The 19,871-nt window shown below is 32.6% G+C and overlaps 1 protein-coding gene across 1 annotated transcript in view; it reads right to left on the bottom strand.

The window, feature by feature from the left end:
• The window catches only part of Adamts6 (ADAM metallopeptidase with thrombospondin type 1 motif 6), a 270,679-nt gene that overhangs the window by 62,730 nt on the left and 188,078 nt on the right, over nucleotides 1-19,871 (bottom strand). The window contains exons 14-17 of the mRNA XM_076856114.1: nucleotides 18,506-18,608; nucleotides 4,857-4,990; nucleotides 3,185-3,308; nucleotides 1,994-2,074 (exon numbers count right to left, since the gene is read on the bottom strand). Coding sequence (XP_076712229.1) covers nucleotides 1,994-2,074; nucleotides 3,185-3,308; nucleotides 4,857-4,990; nucleotides 18,506-18,608 — 442 coding nt within the window. The remainder of the gene's footprint in view (nucleotides 1-1,993; nucleotides 2,075-3,184; nucleotides 3,309-4,856; nucleotides 4,991-18,505; nucleotides 18,609-19,871) is intronic.

Raw genomic sequence — 19,871 nt, 5'->3', positions numbered from 1 at the left:
AATTTTAAGTTTTGCTTATAATTTGTCAGTCCATTTGGAGTTTATTTGGGATCGTGGTGCAAGACAAGGGTCTTGCTCTGGTGTTTTTGTCTCCCATGTAGCTCTATCCTCAAAAGGTTTGTTGAATCACGCATCCTTTCCTATGGGGCTGGTCACTTTTTATGAACAATGCTGTTGTTTCATAAATGACTCGGTGCTTTCAAGAAGTCTCTTCTGTTCACTTATTTGTCTGTTGACTTACTTTGCTACCACCTCACTTTCTTTTTTATATATATTTTTTTTGTTTTGTTTTTTTAGGTGAACACAATATCCTTATCTATTTTTATGTGGTGCCATATAACCCAGTGCCTCGCGCATGCCAGGCCAGCATGCTACCATTTGAGCCACTTCCCCAGCCCCTACCACCTCACTTTCACAATTTCATTTTATAATGCATTTTATTTATTTATTTATTTCATTACAATCCTTATTACACATATAGAGCACTATTTTTCGTATCTCTCTACATACAGTATGTTCACACCAACTTATGCCATTACACATGTACTCTTTTTTTTGCATTACAATTCTTAATACATATATATACCACAATTTTTAATATCTCTGTATATAAGGTATGTTAGCCCCAAATTCAAATCTTCATACATGTATTTTGTATAAGGATGACATCACATTCTACCACCCTTGTTAAGCCCCTTCCTCCTCCCTTTCCCTCCCACCCCTCTTCCTTATCTAGAATTAATTTAATCCTCCCATGCTTTCCCTCCTACCCCACTATGAGCCACCCCCCCCTTATATCAGAGAAAATATTTGGCATTTTTTGGGGGGGGGGATTGGCTAACTTCATTTAGCATTATCTTCTCCAACGCCATCCATTTACCTGCAAATGTCATGATTTTTTTCTTTTTTAGTGCTGTGTAATCTATTTAATTTTTTAAGGAACCTCCATACTGTTTCCCACAATAAAGTAATTGCATATTAGATTAAAAATCGTATGACTCAGATATTTTACTCCCAGAAATTTTTCCAGGGGAAATAAAAATACAGGTCCACATAAAGCTGGCCTATGAATGTCCAATTTATAATGGTCAAAAACTAGTAATATGAATTAAGTATACATCAATAAGTGAATGCACAAATTACAGTATATTCACACAACAGAATACTATTAGACAATAAAAAGGAAATGAACAATGGAAACGACAATATAAAAGAATCTCAAAACCATGTTGAGTGAAAAAAGCCAGATTACTCTATGATCTCATTTATGTGAAATGCTAGAATAATTAAAAATAATATATACAATGTCAAAAAATAGATCAATGTTTGCCTGAAGGAATTTGACTACAAAGTGGAATCAAAGAGTTTTAGAATCACAGAAATGTTCCATTATCTTAGTCATGGGTTTGTTTTTTTTAATTTTTGAAAAAAATATATATATTTTAGTTTTAGGTGGACATAATATCTTTATTTTTATGTGGTGCTGAGGATTGAACTCAGTGCCTCATGCATGCTAGGCAAGCACTCTACCACTGAGCCACAACCCCAGCCCCTTAGTCATGATTTTTATAAAGATAAATAAATATGTGTATACACACACATACACATATAATTGTAATATTATGTGAATTTACACTTATAATGGTTTAGTATATGTAAATTATAACTCAATAAAATTGAGTTAAATATTAAATAATTAACCCAGTTAAGAGTAAGATTTAGGGGCTGGGGATGTAGCTCAGTTGGTAGAGTGCTTGCCTCAGCATGCAAAAGGCCCTAGGTTGGATCCTCAGCACCACCTACACACACACACAAAGAGCAAGACTTAATAAAACACTAATTTTTCTGCTTAGCAACTGTACATGTAGTCTTATAAAACTTGGAATTTCCTTCATTTTAGCATGAGTGTTTTACCTTGAAGCAGTATGTTTTTTGCTTCTTGATTTGTGCTGCTTTTCCTCATTAATTTTTAAAATCTAGCAAAATAGCTTACCAATATAATTCTTTGACACAGCAACTTCCCTGACTTCAATATGAACAGACCCTCTTGGTATTTGTACCACTTCCATGTAACCTGGAACATAGAAGATAGCCAATTATAAGTACCTGCAGCCAGAAAATGAGTATTAGTAACATTCAATAATAACAGTTCTTAATTTTTCCATTATTATTTCTTTGACTCTGTACTTTATAAATTATGAACTATTGGTAAATTTCCTTTGGGTTCACAAATTCATAAATAAATTTTATAGAAAAAGTATTGATTTTTCTCAAAATTAGAGATATTTTTTTAAAGTCGCAACAAGTATAATATCGTTTTTTTTCTCAACACATGACTTTCATCAATACTCTGTGGGTTTTCACACTTTAAAGAAATATGGCAGGCCTGGGGTTGTAGCTCAGTGGTAGAGTGCTTGCCTTGCATGTGTGAGGCACTGAGTTCAATCCTCAGCACCACATAAAAATAAATACATAAAATAAAGGTATCGTGTCTATCTACAACTAAAAATATTTAAAAAAAGAAAGAAAGAAACATGGTAAACTGTCACAGTGGCACATTCCTGTGGTCCCAGCTACTCAAGAGGTAGGAGGATTGCTTGAGCCCAGGAGTTTGAGGCCAGCCTAGGTAACAGTGAGACTCCATCTCAAAATAACAATAATAACAACAAAAATATTAATTCTAGGTCTGAGCATCAATCAATGGTGGAGTGCTTGCCTTTCATTCAACCCCCAGCACCACAAAAAAAGAAAAGAAAGAAATATGGCTAAATGGAGTCATACAGAAAATAACATTTCCTTAAAACATCTTATATAAATATATGAATATCATTTTTACTTATTTTTATTTTTAAAATATCTCACATGTTTATTGGTGCATTATAATTATACATAATAGTGGGATTATTACATATTCATATATGTACACAATGTAACAACATGATGGAATCAATATTGTTACCCAGTATCTCTCCTTTCTTTCCCTCTCCTCCTCCCCCCGTTTGGATCCCTTTCCTCCACTCTACTGGTCTCTCTTCTGTTTTACATGAAGTCATATTTAATACTTAAGTGACTGAAAACACTATCTGCCTAAATAAAGAAAATTAAAAATTAAGTGGGAGGAAAAACCAAGTGTTCGGGCTGTTCCAAGTATACCAGAGGAAGAATTCTCTCTCTATACACTCACCTCCTCTGGGCAAGGAGTCATTGAAGAACCCTTCAATGGCATCACATGTGCTTCCATCCCCTCCACAAACACGACATCTATCTTCCCTAGCATCAGATCCCAAAATATTATCACAACCTACATGCTGAAAATAGAGAAGAATATTTAGTGCATAAAAAAATAGAAATTCTTGAAACCATAACTAATATATATATAACTGACTGATTTACTAGTTTTTCCAGTAAAGAAAATAAAATAGGAAATACTTTTCCATTTACTTTTACTCACCAATAATTATCAGCTAATATTTCTCAACATCTAGGTTTAAGGAAAAAAAATTTGATTCCCTAAAAATGTATGCCTATATTTCTAACTTAGATCTCTCCTTCACTTGTAGATATCATGCTCTAATTCTTAAAATATTATTATAATTTATTAGCAACAGGGTCTTGTACTCTCAACCAAGAAATCTAAAAACTAAGAAAAAATGACTATGATCCTCTATAGGGTCATAACAGCAAGAGTCCTGACTGAGAATATGTTTTGTTCTACTTAATCCAATTGTTAGTGTTGAAGATTTGTTGTGAAAGTCACATTTGGGTAAATCTTTAAAAATAAGTATCTTTTCCTACTCGGTGAATAAAATTGCCATAAGCAAAAAGAAGATGTAGCATACAATTTAAGAAGCTGAAATACCACCTTTAAATTTTGCATTTATTTATAAAAATGTGGATTTAAAATATATATTTGGTATATATTTAGGTGCTTAAATTTGTACATTTGCCATTAGCCATTGATATCATACATGTAATTCCTGAAGTTTGTATTGTCACAAAACCAACTTTCTTCTTCAAGGAAATAAAGTACCCTTGCACACACAGATAAGTACACACACACACACACACACACACACAATGAATCATGGAATACATTTGGAGGCAAGTAACTAGAAGGATAGGAGCTTTTCCAAGAAATTATGAGATTAAGCAAAATAGACAATACTTTTATCTCTTCTCAGTTTGTATCACTTAGTTATGTGTTTCTCTTTAAAGTAAAACAAAACCAAACAAAAATTTTAAAAAGTATGAGAACAGTAGGTTTTGTGGCTTTTGTTATTATGATAAGATTCACACACAAGTTTAAGAAACATAGTTTGGATTTACTTCCACAGTTTCCAAGAAGTTTGACTAATATTCTAAAGTAAATGCTTTAATAATATAAACACTAACACTATAATGAAAACCATTATAAATGATTCAAAAGGAGATAAAGTAGGAGAAGCATGGCTATTTCTTAGTTTGAAGAAGAATTATGATACAAAATATATAAAATCTTCCAATGAGAACATATGGTAGCCATATGAATGAGTTGAATTTTTGTTACCTCTCTTTTTCTGTCATTTTGTTTGTAAACAGAACAGAAAAATAATGGAAATTAAAGTTCAAAACATTTCAGACCCCTGTCGATTGCTATAAACATAACTAGAATACCAGAATAAATTTCATTTTCATGGTACTTAAATATGAATGGGTCATTCTACAAACTAAATATGTTGTCATCCTTTATTGGAAATTGAATTTCCCTAAAATGTGCTTTTTTTTTTTTAATGGAACATAGAATTAAATAGGAGCTACTAACTAAGAAAAAGAAAGGTCTCAAAAATCCCAACAAAGAAGAGTAAAATCTGAGCAACCTTGCACTCTCCATTGATACAGATATCCAGTGAGTCCGCATTGCATTGGGTCCCATCAATCACTGCAGGGGCACGCTCAGTGTAGAAATTGTAACCTTCAGCCAAGCAGTTTAATGCACAAGGTTTTACCCCACCTGGAGAAATAAATAAAGGAGAAAAAAATGGAATGGATCTCCTACTGAATGGTGATTCAGTATTATCAAATGCAAATTCATAGTTCACATAAGCACTATTCCCTGACTATACACCTAGATATGAAAGTCTCTCTCTCTCTCTCTCTCTCTCCCTCTCTCTCTCAGTTCTGGGAATCAAATCTAATGTATTGCACATGCCATAAAAAATTCATGTTTATTTTCATTGATTATGCAACTTAAAGGATGACTTTCTGAGAAGATCTAACATTTTCAGGTACTTTCCCTATATATTGACAATATATTTTAGGTCAAAAAAGAATCACAGTGGAAGTACTTGAATGTTTAAAACATGTATAGAAGAAAAACAATGTTAAAATACTAAATAAATAAAGTGTAAAGAGTCTTGAAACAGGGGCTAGGGTTGTGGCTCAGTGGTAGAGCTCTCGCCTACCATGTGTGAGGCACTGGGTTCGATCCTCAGAACCACATAAAAATACAGAAAAACAAAATAAAGGTATTGTGTCCATCCACAACTAAAAAAGAAATTCTTAAAAAAGAGAGAGAGAATCTTGAAGCAAAGAACAAATAAGAATTTGTATAACAAATAAGAATTTTTGTTACATATGCTTCTGAAGCTAATACAAAAACACTGCCAGGATATGGTAGTTATAAAACAAAACTAAGTTTGTACCTGTCTTATTTTATCACACTTAATGAGCTTGGCTTTAGCATAGAGATAAATGTTTGTGAGATTAGCAAATCAAAGATAAAAGTAATTATAGGGCTGGGGTTGTGGCTCAGTGGCAGAGCACTTGCCTCACATATGTGAGGCACTGGGTTTGATCCTTAGCACCATGTAAAAATAAACAAACAAAACAAAGATACTTTTTTAAAAAAGTAACTATAGAATTAAATTTGAATAATTCTTATATGATAAATAATTAGACAAATCTGAAACAATAGTAAAACAATATCTAATGTTATTTTGTGAACAATTGCATTTAATAACTTGAGCATTTTCATTTTAACATAGAAATTTGTATTTTTTAATGGTGAAGTTAAAAATAGGCAAAATAATAGCAATTAACAAACAGTACATATTATGACTTTACAGTATATCAGAAAATAGAAATAGATGTGGACTTATTGTAATGAAAACAGCACATGGTAAAGCTAGTATTTACAAATGTGTAATTATTGCCAGAAATTATAATGTAAGAATATTTTCTTTAAAATCTTTACTTCATAAAATTTAAAACATTTTGGCCTTATTATAAGTAGAATGACAAATTCTCTTTGAAATAAAAAAGACTACTTTTAATAAAATAATAACAGCAGAAATGAAATCTTAAGCACAGGTCTCAGTGAATTTCTTAGAAACCAGGTTGCTCCCAGGTGGAAGCATGTAAACTAAGGGAGGAGACTGAGTGGTGTAGTCAAGAATAAAACAGAGCATACATTACACTAGGAGATAGCTCTTACAGTTAAAATGCCAAGCAAAAAGATGTCCCAGTGTTATCAGACACTGTTACTTCAAGAGAAGATGAAACCCTAGATCTTTTCAATGTAAACTCTTCTGAATTTTAACTGTTGGCAAAACTGGCTCTTAAACTATCAGTTTATAACCTCTGGTCTGAGTCCATGTTTTCTTTCATCTCCAGTGAAAGCTTCTACATAACTTATAATGTTATTTTTAGGCTTAGGTTAATTATACATTTTGCTATACTGGTCACAGAAACAACAAGCAGTAAATATAATAATTTCTTCCTGAAATGATAGTCAAACTATATATATTTATTTTATAAGATTCTTATCAATAAAATTTCTCTACATTTTCATGAATGTTCATTACTAACTGATATAGTTCTTTTATCATTGTTAATTATTATAATTTGGAATTTACTGCAGCATTTTATATGTCAAGCTTTAAAAAGAGAACTTGGCATTTTTGTTTACTCAACTTTAACATATTTGATAGGAAGGACATATAAATATTCTGGTTGTACCCCTTAGCCAACTACGTCATAAAATAAGAATAAATTTCTTCTTTGCTTATTGCTGATGATGTGTTCACCTTTGTTCTGACATAATGAGCTTTTAGAAGACATGCTGCTGGGTGACAACAGTAAGATGGACAAACAGGAACACTTTAACATCTTTTACAGAAGCATTGATTTTTATAACTACCCTTAGATGAGAGTACCTTTGTGGGAGTCTAAGAATACAGTGGAGAAGTTCCAGCATACCATTAGAACAAAAATTCCAAAAACAGGTACACTGAAGGGATTTAAGAATAGTTTCACCCTGATTGCATCACACCTCCCTCAAAGTAGCATGGCTCAGTGAAAATAGAGACCACTCAGCTCATGATTTCTCCCACAGGAAAAAGACAAAAGAGTGATCACTAGGTTGCCCTGCTCTGCGGGATACTTCCAGGAGTCCCACTTCCTTCTCATTCCACCCAGAATACTGAGGTGATAGGCATGGATGAACTGGAAGCAGAGAAGAGAGGCATAACTAACTACTCCATTGACTCTATCAGAAAGTCCATGCATACCTATAGACTTTTCCACAAATGGCCCTTGGGCACCTCCAAAACTCTGCCTATCTACTGCCCATTCCCTAAGGCCAGCAGTCAAAGCATGACCTCATAGATGGTGAGTGCAAGGGCCTAACAAGGACATCTGGCTCAGCTTTGTGGGACTCACAAAGGCACACAACTTAGGCATTTTAATGGGCACCACCCTAGAGAAAATAAACAAGAGGCTCTTTAGCATTAGCTTTGTGGGATCCAGAGAGAGCATATCATCTTAAGAATTTTTCCTCAAGAGGAAAAAAGAGCTGTAGAATAGACATGATGATAATCAAGTCCTGATGGAGCTCAGAATTCCTAACTGGGCTATTTGGAAAAGATGCATCATTCCAGGATCCAGTCAGTAAAGATACAGGAGGTAAGTTCTTCAGATGTGAAGACACAAGACTTCAAAAAACAAGAAAATGCAAAAAATATGATATCACCAAAGGAACACAATAATAGTCCAGTAACTAACCATAAAGAAATGGAGATTTGTAAATGGTTTGTCAAATAATTAAAGATAATTGTTTGGGTTGGAAGTGTACTCGGTTAATAGAGCATGAACTTAGAGTGCATGAGGCCTTGGGTTCAATTCCCAGCAGCATGGTGGTGATGGTGGTGGTGGGGAGTTTAAAGAAGCTACAAGACAGCAGATGGACAATTCACTGAAATTAGAAAATAAGCAAAACATGAAAACAATGAGAAGTTTAAAATAACTGTAACATTCACATTATGGGAATCCTGATAGGAGAAAAGAGAGAAAAGAAAAAAGAAAGATTATGCAAAGAAATAATAGCTGAAAATCCCCAAATATAACAAGAGAAATGGACATCCAGGTACATGAAGTATAAAGTTTTCCAATAAGGTTCAACCAAAGATTTCACAAAGATAAAATCAAACTATCAAAAACCAAGGAAAATGTCAGGCATGATGGTACACAACTGTAATCCTTGTGACTCTGGAGGCTGAGTCAGGAGGACTGTAAGTTCAAGGTCAGCCTCAACAACTTAGTGAGACCCTGTCTCAAAATATAAAATAAAAAGGACCGGGAATGGAGCTCAATGGTAAAGTGCCACTGGGTTCAATTCCCCAGTACCAAGTAAATAAATAAAAGAAAAGAAATGTTGAAAGAAACAAGAAAAAAAAAAAAAAGTTCACCACTTACAAAGGAACTTCAAAGGTCTACTAAAAGATTTCTCTGCAATCCTTGCAGGCCAGCAGAGAATACGATGGTACGTTCATCGGGCTGAAAGAAAAAACTTCCAACCAAGAATACTTTACCTGACAAAGCTGTCCTTCAGAAATGAAGGAGAGATAAAGATTTTCCCAGACAAACAAAAGCTGAAGGAGTTCACCACTAGACCTGCTATATAAGAAATGCTAAAGGGAGTTCTTCAAGCTGAAATGAAAGGATGCTAATTAGTAACATAAAAACACATGAAATAATAAAATTCACTGGTAAATGTAAGTATATAGTAAAATTCAGAATACTCTAAATATTCTCATGGTGGTAAGTAAATCACAACTCTAGTATGAAGGCTAAAACACAAAAATACTAAAAATAACTATAGCTACAATAATTTGTTAAAGGATAAACAACATAAAAAGTTTTAAAATGTGATATCAAAACCATAAAACAAGTAAAAGTATACTTTTATATATGGTTATAACTATAAGAGCCTTCATATAAATCTCATGGTAACCACAATGAAGCTAAAATCTTAGTAGGTACACAAAAGAGAAACAGAAAGCATCAAAGCATACAACTTATCAATTCATACAACACATCGATTCAATAAAGATAGCAAGAGAAGAAAAAGGATCAAAAGGACCTATAAAATAGCCCCCTAAAAAACAAAACTTACTATTGACAAAAATGGCAATAGTAAGTCCTTACCCACCAATATTAATATTAAATATGAACATTAAATTCTGTAATCAAGGCATAGAGTGTCTGAAAGGATAAAAATCAAGACCCAACTTCACACTGCCTACAAGTGATAGACTTCACATTTAAGGATACACATATACACATACACATATAATAAAAGTGAAGAGATGGGAAAAGATACTGCCTGAAAACAATGAGGAAAGCATAGTCTCTTTCCTAAGAGATGTTCACATGTCAGATTTGATCCTTATTATACACCTTACACAAAAACTATCTCAAAATAGAATGAGAGTCCAATATCCAAAACATATAAGGAACTGATACAACTCAACAATAAAACAATAATAGTAAAAGAAGAAATGACACAATTGGTAAAGAGCCTGAGTAGACATTTTTCCAAGGAAGACGTGCATATGCCAAGTAGGTACATCAAGTGTAAAACCTTTCCCTGATCATCAGAGAAATGTAAACCAAAATGAGATATCATCTCACACCTACTAGAATGTCTATTAGCTAAAAGTCAAAAGATAAAAACTGGTGGCAAGAATGTTAAGAAAACAGAGTCCTTATGTGTTCTTTAATAGGAATGAAAATTGGTACTGCCATAGTGGAAAACAAATATGGATGTTCCTCAAATCATTAAAAACAGAACTGCCATATGCTTCTACATTCCTACTTCTGGATATGTATCTAATGAAAATTAAATCATAATGCAACTAAACAAAAATATCTAGAAAATCTTAAATACTAAAACAATTCAGTTTTGAGTGACCCAAAGGTCAAAGAAGAAAGCACAATGTAAATAAAATATTTTGCACTGAAAGAAACAAAGTTAGAACACATCAAATTTGGGAATGTAGGAGAGCAAAATAACTGAAAATAAATAACATTATAAATATAAAAGAAAAATTAAAGCCTTAGAAAAAGATAAGCAACAAAAAATAGTACTAATGCCAAAATTTGGATGTCTAAAAAGATTAAAAAATCAATAAACCCAAAGCAAGACTGAGTAAGAAAAATACAGAAGACATAAATTATCAGTATTAGAAATAAAAGAGCATATATCACTACAGAGCCTATAAATATTAAACAAGATAAGAAAGTTATCATCAATTCATATTACTAAATTGGACAACAAGGATGTAACATGAATTTCTTAATCTGAAACAGAGGGAAGTTTAAAAAAATCTGAATAACCTTTTTTTTTCCTCTTTGGTACTAGGAAATAAATTGAGGGACGCTTAACCTCTGAGCCACATTCCCAACATTTTTATATTTTATTTTGAGACAGAGTCTCACTAAGTTACTTAGGACCTCACTAAGTTCCTGAGGCTGGCTTTGAATTCACCATCCTCCTGCCTCAGCCTCTCAAGCCACTGGGATTACAGGTGTAGTAATACAATTTGTAATAATTAGTTTTACAAATGAAATATAAGCTTGGGTAAATTTACCAGTGAAATTTATTGTAAGTAAGAAATAAAATCAATCCTTCAAAGTTTTTCAAAATATGGATTCTACCTCTGTAGGCAAGAGTATCTCTGATTACCAAAACTTGCCAAAAATGCAACAAGAAAAAAATTTATGAATCACTATTCCTTATAAAGTATATGCAAATATTTTTAATAAAACATGACAAATTAAATCCAAATATATATAAAAGTAAACATATTATTATCACATGAGGTTTATCCTGGGAATAGAAGGTTGGTTCCATATGGTAACAACTATCAAGACAATCAGCATATAAACAAAAAATAAATAAAATTAATACAAATTATACTGGAGGACCAATCTACTGCATTAAAACAAAAAATAAAAGGCATAAAAATAGAAATAGATTATCTCAGCTTCCAGATAACAAGACTATTCATCATGAAAATATTAAGCAATATACAACTTTAAAATATGGAAATATGGAAAGGCCATAACATAAGAAGTTATATACAAAATTAATTTATTTTTATATGCTAGAACATGCAATTAAAATGAAAATTTCAAAAGTTTTATTAACAACAGTACAAAAACCATAAATTACTCAGAAACATATTTAATAAAAGATGTGCAGGAGTTTGTATTCCAAAACTACAAAACATAACAGAGAAATTAGAGCAAACATAAACAAACAGAAATATTTTCCATATTCACTGGAAAGTTCAGTATTGCTAAAATCTCAGTTCTCCCTCATAAATAGGTCTAGTAGGTTTTTCTGTAGACAGTAACTACCGGATTGCAAGTTCAAGACTGGCCTCAGAAACTTAGTGAGACTCTGTCTCAAAATAAAAAATAAAAAGGGATGGGGATGTAACTCAATGGTAGAGTACCCTTAGGCTCAGTGCTCAGTACTGTGAATAAATGCAAATTAATTAAGTAAAAGATGCTTTGGAAATTGTACAAATGTATGGAAACTAAACAAAATGTTCTTGAATGAACAATAGGTCAATTTAAAAATATTTTGAGACTAATGAAAATGGAAACACAACATACCAAAACCTAGGGAAAGCATGAGAAGCAGTACTAAGAAGGATATTTATAGCAATAAGCCCCTACATTAAAAATAAAAAGAGAGAGGGATGGAGGGAAGAAATGGGGGAAAGAGAGAGAGACAGATAGACATAGAGATGGGGAGTTGTGCAGTAAAGAGAGAAAAATATTCCAAACAAACATTGGAACAATGCAACTCAAAGGCTATAAGAACAAATAAAACTCAAAATTAATAGAAGGAAAGAAATAACAAAGGTTAGAACAGAAATTATAATGGAAAAAAAGGAATATCACATAAAAGATTAAAGAAATGAAGTTTTTTTTTTATAAGAAATACTAAATTTACAAACTGTTAGCTAGACTAACCAAGAAACAAAGAAAAAGACCCAAACAACAGCAACAAAAAAATCAGAGGTGAAAAGGGAGCTAGTACACCTGATTCCACAGTAATACAAAGGACAATTAAGGATTATTATGAACAACTATAAACCAAAAATAAAATTAAAAACCTAGAAGTGGATACATTTTCCTTTTAATACTGCTTTTGTTGCATTCCATAGGATTTGGTATGTTGTATTTCCATTATCATTTGTCTCAAAATATTTTTTTAATAATTTCCCTTTAGAATTTTTATTTGACCATTGGTTGATCAAGAGCATGTTGTTTAGTTTCTACTTCTTAACGTAGGTAATGTACCAAATTTAAACCATGATGACATGGAAAAATTGAACAGACCAGTAGTGAGTAAAGATGTTGAATCAAAAAATAACATCTCCTAACAAAGAAAAGTCCAGAACCAGATGGCTTCACTGCTAAATTCTACAAAACATATAAAGAAGAATTAACACCAATTCTGTTCAAGCTGTTCCCAAAACAGAAAAGGAGGCAACTCTGCCAGACTCATGTTATAAGGGTAGCATTATTCTGATACAAAACCAGACAAAAACATCATAACAAAAAGAAAACTATAGATGAAGATCACTAATGAAGGCAGATATAGAAAATCTCAACAAACTTCTAGAAAGCAAGACACAACAGCACATAAAAAGATTATACAGCATGATCAAGTGGAATTTATCTTAGGGATACAAGAATGGTTCAACATACATAAACCAATAAATGTAATACAATATAAAAACAGACTGAAGGAAAGAACATATGATAATCTCAATAAACACAGAAAAAGCATTCAATAAAATTCAACCTCTCTTCATGACAAAAACCTTCAACATATTAGATATGGAAGAAACATACCTCAACATAATAAAGGTTATATGTGACAAACCCATCATCAGACCATACTAAATAGAGAACAATTGAAAATGTTTCTTCCAAGTTCTGTAATAAAACACTTTCACCTCTTCTATATAACATAGTACTAGAAGTGTTAGGCACACAATTATATAAGAAAAGAAATTAAAGGACAATCAAATTGGAAAGAAGAAAGTTAAATTTTTCCTGTTTGCAGAAGACATAATTGTGTGGATATGTATAAAACAAAAAACTGATAAATTCAGTAAAATTGCAAGATAGAAAATCAGCATACAGAAAATAGTAGCATTTTTGTACACATAACATTCTTGATAAAAAAAAATTTTAAATGCAATAACATTCACAATGATTACAAAAATTAAAATGACTAGGAATAAATTTAACAAAGAAAGTTAAAGATTTCCATGATGAAAATTATAAAATGCTAATAAAGAATTTGAAGAACATACACATACATACACACAAAAAAATCCATGTTTATGGATTGGAAGAATTAATATTGTTAAAACACTGATGCCTTCTCTTTTTAAAATATATTTATCTTTTAGTTGTAGTTGGACACAATACCCTGATTTTATTTATTTATTTTTATGTGGTGCTGAGGAGCAAACTTAGGGCCTCACACGTGGTAGGTGAGCGCTCTACCGCTGAGCCACAACTCCAGCCCAACACTGGTACATTCTAAAGGAATCTATAAATGTAAGGTAATCCATATCAAAATATCAGTGATATTCTTCACAAATTGTTATAGACCATAAAAGACCCAGAATAGTCAAAATAATCCTGAAAGGGAAAAAAGAAAAGCTAGAGGCATCACAATACTTGACTATGAAACATACTATAAAGATGTAGTAATCAAATCAGCATGATACTGGCATAAAAACAGACACACATACAAGAGAACAGAATAGAAAATCAAGAAATTTATTCATGTACTTATAGCCAACTGATTTTCAACAAAGACATTAAGAAAGGACAGTTTTTTAAATAAACAGTGCTGGGAAAACAAGATATACATATGCAGAAGAATGAAATTAGTCTGTACTTCTTACTATATGGGCAAAAGATTTACCATATTTTAAAAAAAATCAACTCAAAATGGATCAAGGGCCTAAATGTAAGACCTGAAACTGTGTGTTATGCTTTAGATATGAGGTGTTCCCCAAAAGCTCATGTGACAGTCAACGCAAAAAAGTTTAGAGGGGAAATGATTGGGTTCAAGAGCCTTAACCTAAAAGCCTTTGGGGTATGGATACATTTTGTCCCTAGTGAGCCAAGCTTATCTCTCTCTCTCTGCTTCCTGATTGTCATACCCTGAGCAGCTTTCTTCAGTCATGCCCTTTTGCTTTGATGTTCTGCCTCACTCTGAGCCTAGAACAATGGAGTTGGCCATCTATGGATTGAGACCTGTGAAACTGGGTGCACCAAATAAGATTTTCCTTCTCCAAAATTGCGTTTGTCAGGTCTTTTGGTCACAGCAACAAAAAGTAAAACACTATGAAACAACTAAGAGAGGACATAGGGGAAATACTTCAGGACATTGGTATAGGTCAAGATTTTTTAAAAATATCCTCCCAAATTCAGGTAACAAAAGCAAAATAGGACAAATGATGGTATATCAAACTAGGAAGCTTTTGCATAACAAAGGAAAGAATCAACAGAGAGAAGAGACAACCTGCATAATGAGAGAAAATATTTACAATTTATCCATATGATAAAGGATTAATATTCATAATATATAAGGAACTCAACTCAAAAGCAAAATACTAATAATAATCATCTAATTTTTAAGTGGTCAAATGACTTGAATAGTTATTTCTCAAAAGAAGACATAAAAACAAACAAGTATATGAAATAATGTTCAACATTACCGATCATCAGGGAAACCCAAGTCCAAACCATACTGAGATATCCGAGTTAGAAAGAAGCAAGAAGTAACAAATGGTGATTATTGATGTGGAAAAAAGGAACTCTTATACAGTCTTGGTGGGACCATACATTATTACAATGATTACAGTAAAAGTAAGGAGATTCCTCAAACAAGAAGAAATAGAACTACAATATAAGACAAAAACCCCACTATTGAATGGGAAAGAAATCATTATACCAGACAGATATAATACCTGCACACCTTTTATTGTAGTACTATTCATAATAGCCAATATACAGAATCAATCAAGATATACATCAATGGATAAATGGATTTTTAAAATGTTGTCTAGGGGCTGGGGCTCTAGCTCAGTGATAGAACACCTGCCTAGCATTCATTGTGAGGCCCTGGGTTCAATCCCCAGTGCCCCGCCCCCACCCCACCCCCACTCTCACACACACACACACACACACACACACACACACACACACACACAAATGGTCTAGGTCTATAGGACTATAACCACAGTGGAATATTATCCAGCCATAAAAAGTGATAAAATTATGTCATTTGGGGTAACATAAAGAAACTAGAGGATATTGTGTTTAGTTCAGCCAGGCACAGAAAGACAAATGCTGCACATTCTCATTCACTTGTTAAAGAGAAAAACGTTGATCACATTGAAGAACAGTGGTTACTAGAAGCTAGGAAAGATGGGGAGGAAGGGAAATGGAGGCTGGAAATAAATCCCAAATATAGCTAGATAGGAGAAATTAGTTCTAACATCCCGTAATCTACAACAATTCATTATATATATATTTCAAAATAGAGAAGAGTTTGAAGTTTCCCAGTACAGAGAAATGATATTTGAGCGGATGGAAATGCTAATTTCCATATAGCATATATCATATACATATATCATACTGTACCTCATAAATTTGTCAATTAAAATAAAAATAAATTAAAACTTTGCTTAAAAAGGCAAACAATTTGAACACTAAGTTTAAAAGGAAATATATAAATGGCTACTAAGTAAACGCAAACATGTTCAACATAATCATCCTAAAACAAAAATTAAATCTTTATTGAGACACTACTCAACCCCTTCCAGAGAAAGACTGAAAATACCAAATATTAGTAAGTATATGGAGTAAACAGGGTCCTATAAGTTGTTGTTGAGAATATAATATGGTACAATCATTTTGAAAAAAAAATCTGGCAGTTTCTTTTTTTTTTTTTTCTTTTTTTTTCTTTTTCTTTTTCTTTTTTTTCAGCCAAATCAGTTTATTTAAACGGATACAGAATAGAATTCAAATACATTTTGTGATACAAACACAGTTTTCTGATAGATCAAAGTGTTTGTAGGGAGCACTACAAAATCTCTCCTATCCTATTTTTTAAAAAATATTTTTTTAGTTGTAGTCAGACACAATACCTTTATTTTATTTATTTGTTTTTATGTGGTGCTGAGGATTGAACCCAGTGCCTTGCACATGCTAGGCAAGCGCTCTACTGCTGAGCCACAACCCCAGCCCCACACCTATCCTATTGCCTGGCAATTTTGCTCCTAAGTATTTACCCAAGAGAAATGGAAACATGCTTACAAAAAAACCTGTACATACAAATATTCATAACAGCTTATTCAGAACAGCTAAAAATTAGAAACAACCCAGAATGGCGGAATGGAAAAACTACCATGGAACACTGCTTAGCAATAAAACAAAAAGGACTACTACGTACAACAATAGATCTCAACAGCATTGAGTTTAAAGAAGCCCTACACAAAAGAGTGAATATGGCATAATTTTGTTTATATTAAGTTCTGAAACAGGATAATTATGTTGAGGAAAAAAAGTCAGAACAATTGTTGCCTCTTGGAGCCTGCAGAGGCAGTTATTGACAATAGTGAACCATGAGGAGTTAGGGACTGAATGCTTGTGTCCTCTCATATTCATATTTTGAAATCCTAACCTCTAATGTGATGGTTGGTATTAGATGTTGGGGCCACGGGAAGGTAACTGGGTCATGAGGGCAGAACCCTTATGAATGGAATTAGTGCCCTCATAATAGGGAGTCCAAAGACCTCTCCCCCTTTTTTCTGCTGTGTGAGGATACAATGAGAAGATGGTAGTATGCTGGCACCTGATCTTGGTCTAATCTCCAGAACCGTGAGAAATAATTTTTATTATTTAAAGCCTTCAGTCCATGATAATTGATAATGACCTGAACTGACCATGATCTGAAAATGGCCATAATAATTTGGAGATAATGGTTGAGTTCTATATCTCAGCAAAATATTACAGGTGTGTGCATTTGTCAAAATTCAGTTGAAGTATAGTTAAGATACATGCATTGTATTGTACATCCCCTTACTTTTTTTTTTTTGAAAGAGAGAGAGAGAGAGAGAGAGAGAGAGAGAGAGAGAGAGACAGAGAATCTTTTTTGTAGATGGACACAACACAACGCCTTTATTTTTATGTGGTGCTGAGAATCCAACCTGGTTCCCGCCCATGCTAAGAGCGCTCTACCACTAAGCCAAAATCCCAGCCCTACATCCCCTTACTTTAAAAGAAAAAAGTAAACAAACAATTGCTCTATGGTTAATGGTATACATGCTGAAGTATCTAAAACAAAGTATATTAATTACTTTGGTTGACTTTGAAATATATAAAAAATACAATGGATTAATAAATGGATAAAGAAATCAACAGACATTTATAAAGTATAGTAAAATGTTAGTGGTAGAACATCTGTGGTAGATATACAGTTGTTACCGTAAAATCAGATATTATTCTAAGCCAGATCATTTTTAAAGTAAGATATTAGAAAAACAAACAATAAAAGTTTTTTTTAAACTACGCTCAACTTTTCTAAAAGAAAATTTCAACAAAATCTAATTTATACTTTGGGAGCAAAGAAAATCTTCTGCTTACTGAATAATTAGTACTTGAAACACACCCAAATTAAGGAGCAAAATATCTCTTAATTCCTCAAAAAGAATAACCTCTTATGGAAAGATTGGCCTTTTGCTAAAAAAGAACTAATTTCCTTTTTCTAAGTTGATTTTTATTGGTATACTTTGTTTTCTGGGTGGTGATTACAAACATCCAATGATTATAATGTGATTCACCTCTATTCCAAGGAAGTCTCAAGTAGAACAAGTATTATATGGTTTTGATGTGTACATATCTCTTCTAATTGTTATTTAGAACTAGGTTTTAAAAATAATTTCCAATACTTTGTAGCAATATAAATTTTATCATAGGGAAACTAAAACCTTGTAACAAGACAAGCACTTTCTGCCTCAATTTGTAGATAATAATTTAACAAGTACTTGCACGATTGTGTGGTGTATTTGTATGTGTTAAACACTCTTTTATATTTGAAAGTTCTCAAGCATGAATGCTCTGCCAGGTTATACATTACCTCCAGTATAGGGTTTCCAGTTATAATACTTTCCTCGGAAAGGCATATTGTCAAAGTCTGCACACTGTTTCTCTCGAAAATCTCGGGAACCCAAAGGGCATGGCTAAAATAAAATAAAATAATAAATGGTACCATTGTTGTAAAATACCAAAACCAAGGGACAACGTCTCTAAAATTAAAATTACCTGAATCCCATCATATTAGCTCACTACCTTATTCTGGCTATAATTTTGGCATTTGATTTACTGTTTGATAATCAGTATTCAGATTCAAGTATCTAAATTGTAATCTTAGCTATAAAAGATATAACTGAAGTCATTTACACAGTTAAATGTTAAGGAGTTTCAATATAAATTTACCCTGGGACACATGTCATAGTCTATTTCGTAATCAATCCATCATGTATCTCCTTATAAACGTACACAAAAACCAGATGAAAAAACTAAAACCGAAAGTCCTTTTAGTAGAGGTAGCAGACCTATACTCTGTGAAGTGCCCTGAACTTTAAAATATTTTAGTACATTAAAATATAATACTCTCAATGCCAAACCTAATGATTCTTTTTGTTAAATTACTCTTCTTGATTGCCTTTAATAAAAATGAAAAATAACTATTTATCATAAACTATATAGTGTACCATGCTGGAAGGACATGTTTGCAGGATCTTTTATTTCATGGACTGCTAATCTTTAGATTTTTGGAATACTGAGATTACAGGAGTGTTTTTCTTTTCTAACTATTTTTAAGGAATAAAAATTGTCCGTGGCTTTGCCATGCAGCAAGTCTACTTTTAAAGAATATCAATTTTAAAAAATACAAGTAATTTGAACTATAGGTACAAGTTTTCATGTAATCTTTAAATACTTATAAAGCACCAACCACCCAAAAGTTCATCCAAGCCCAGTTTTCAATGTAGCTAGAAAATCAAGCCTTAAGGGTAAAGCTACAGAATTATCTCAGGCAATATTCATAGCATAGAACAAATTCTACAGGTTATCTACAGGAGCTGTTTATTGGTGAAAGATCAATGTGTCATATGGTTAGTTAGAGACACACTGGTTGAAAAAGAAAATCTTGGGTATGTTTCAAAGCATACCTGGTATTGAGCCAGTTAGGAAACATAAAGGATTTGGGGAGAGTAGGGACCAGGTGTGGCTCTGGTTGCTGACAGGAGGATTGCAAGTTCAAGACCAGCTTTAACAACTTAACAAAGTCCTAAGCAACTTAGTGAGAACCTTTCTCAAAGTACCCCTGGTTCAATACCCAATACCAAAAAAAAAAAAAAAAGAAAAGAAAGAAAGAATAGTTGAAAAAAGGTATTCTAGATGAAAGGGGGGACTTCACAGAAGCCTAAGAATAAATGATA

This window comes from Callospermophilus lateralis, chromosome 5 (assembly GCF_048772815.1).
Source record: "Callospermophilus lateralis isolate mCalLat2 chromosome 5, mCalLat2.hap1, whole genome shotgun sequence".
NCBI classification, from domain to species: Eukaryota; Metazoa; Chordata; class Mammalia; order Rodentia; family Sciuridae; genus Callospermophilus; species Callospermophilus lateralis.
This window is presented reverse-complemented; position numbering and strand designations above follow the sequence as displayed.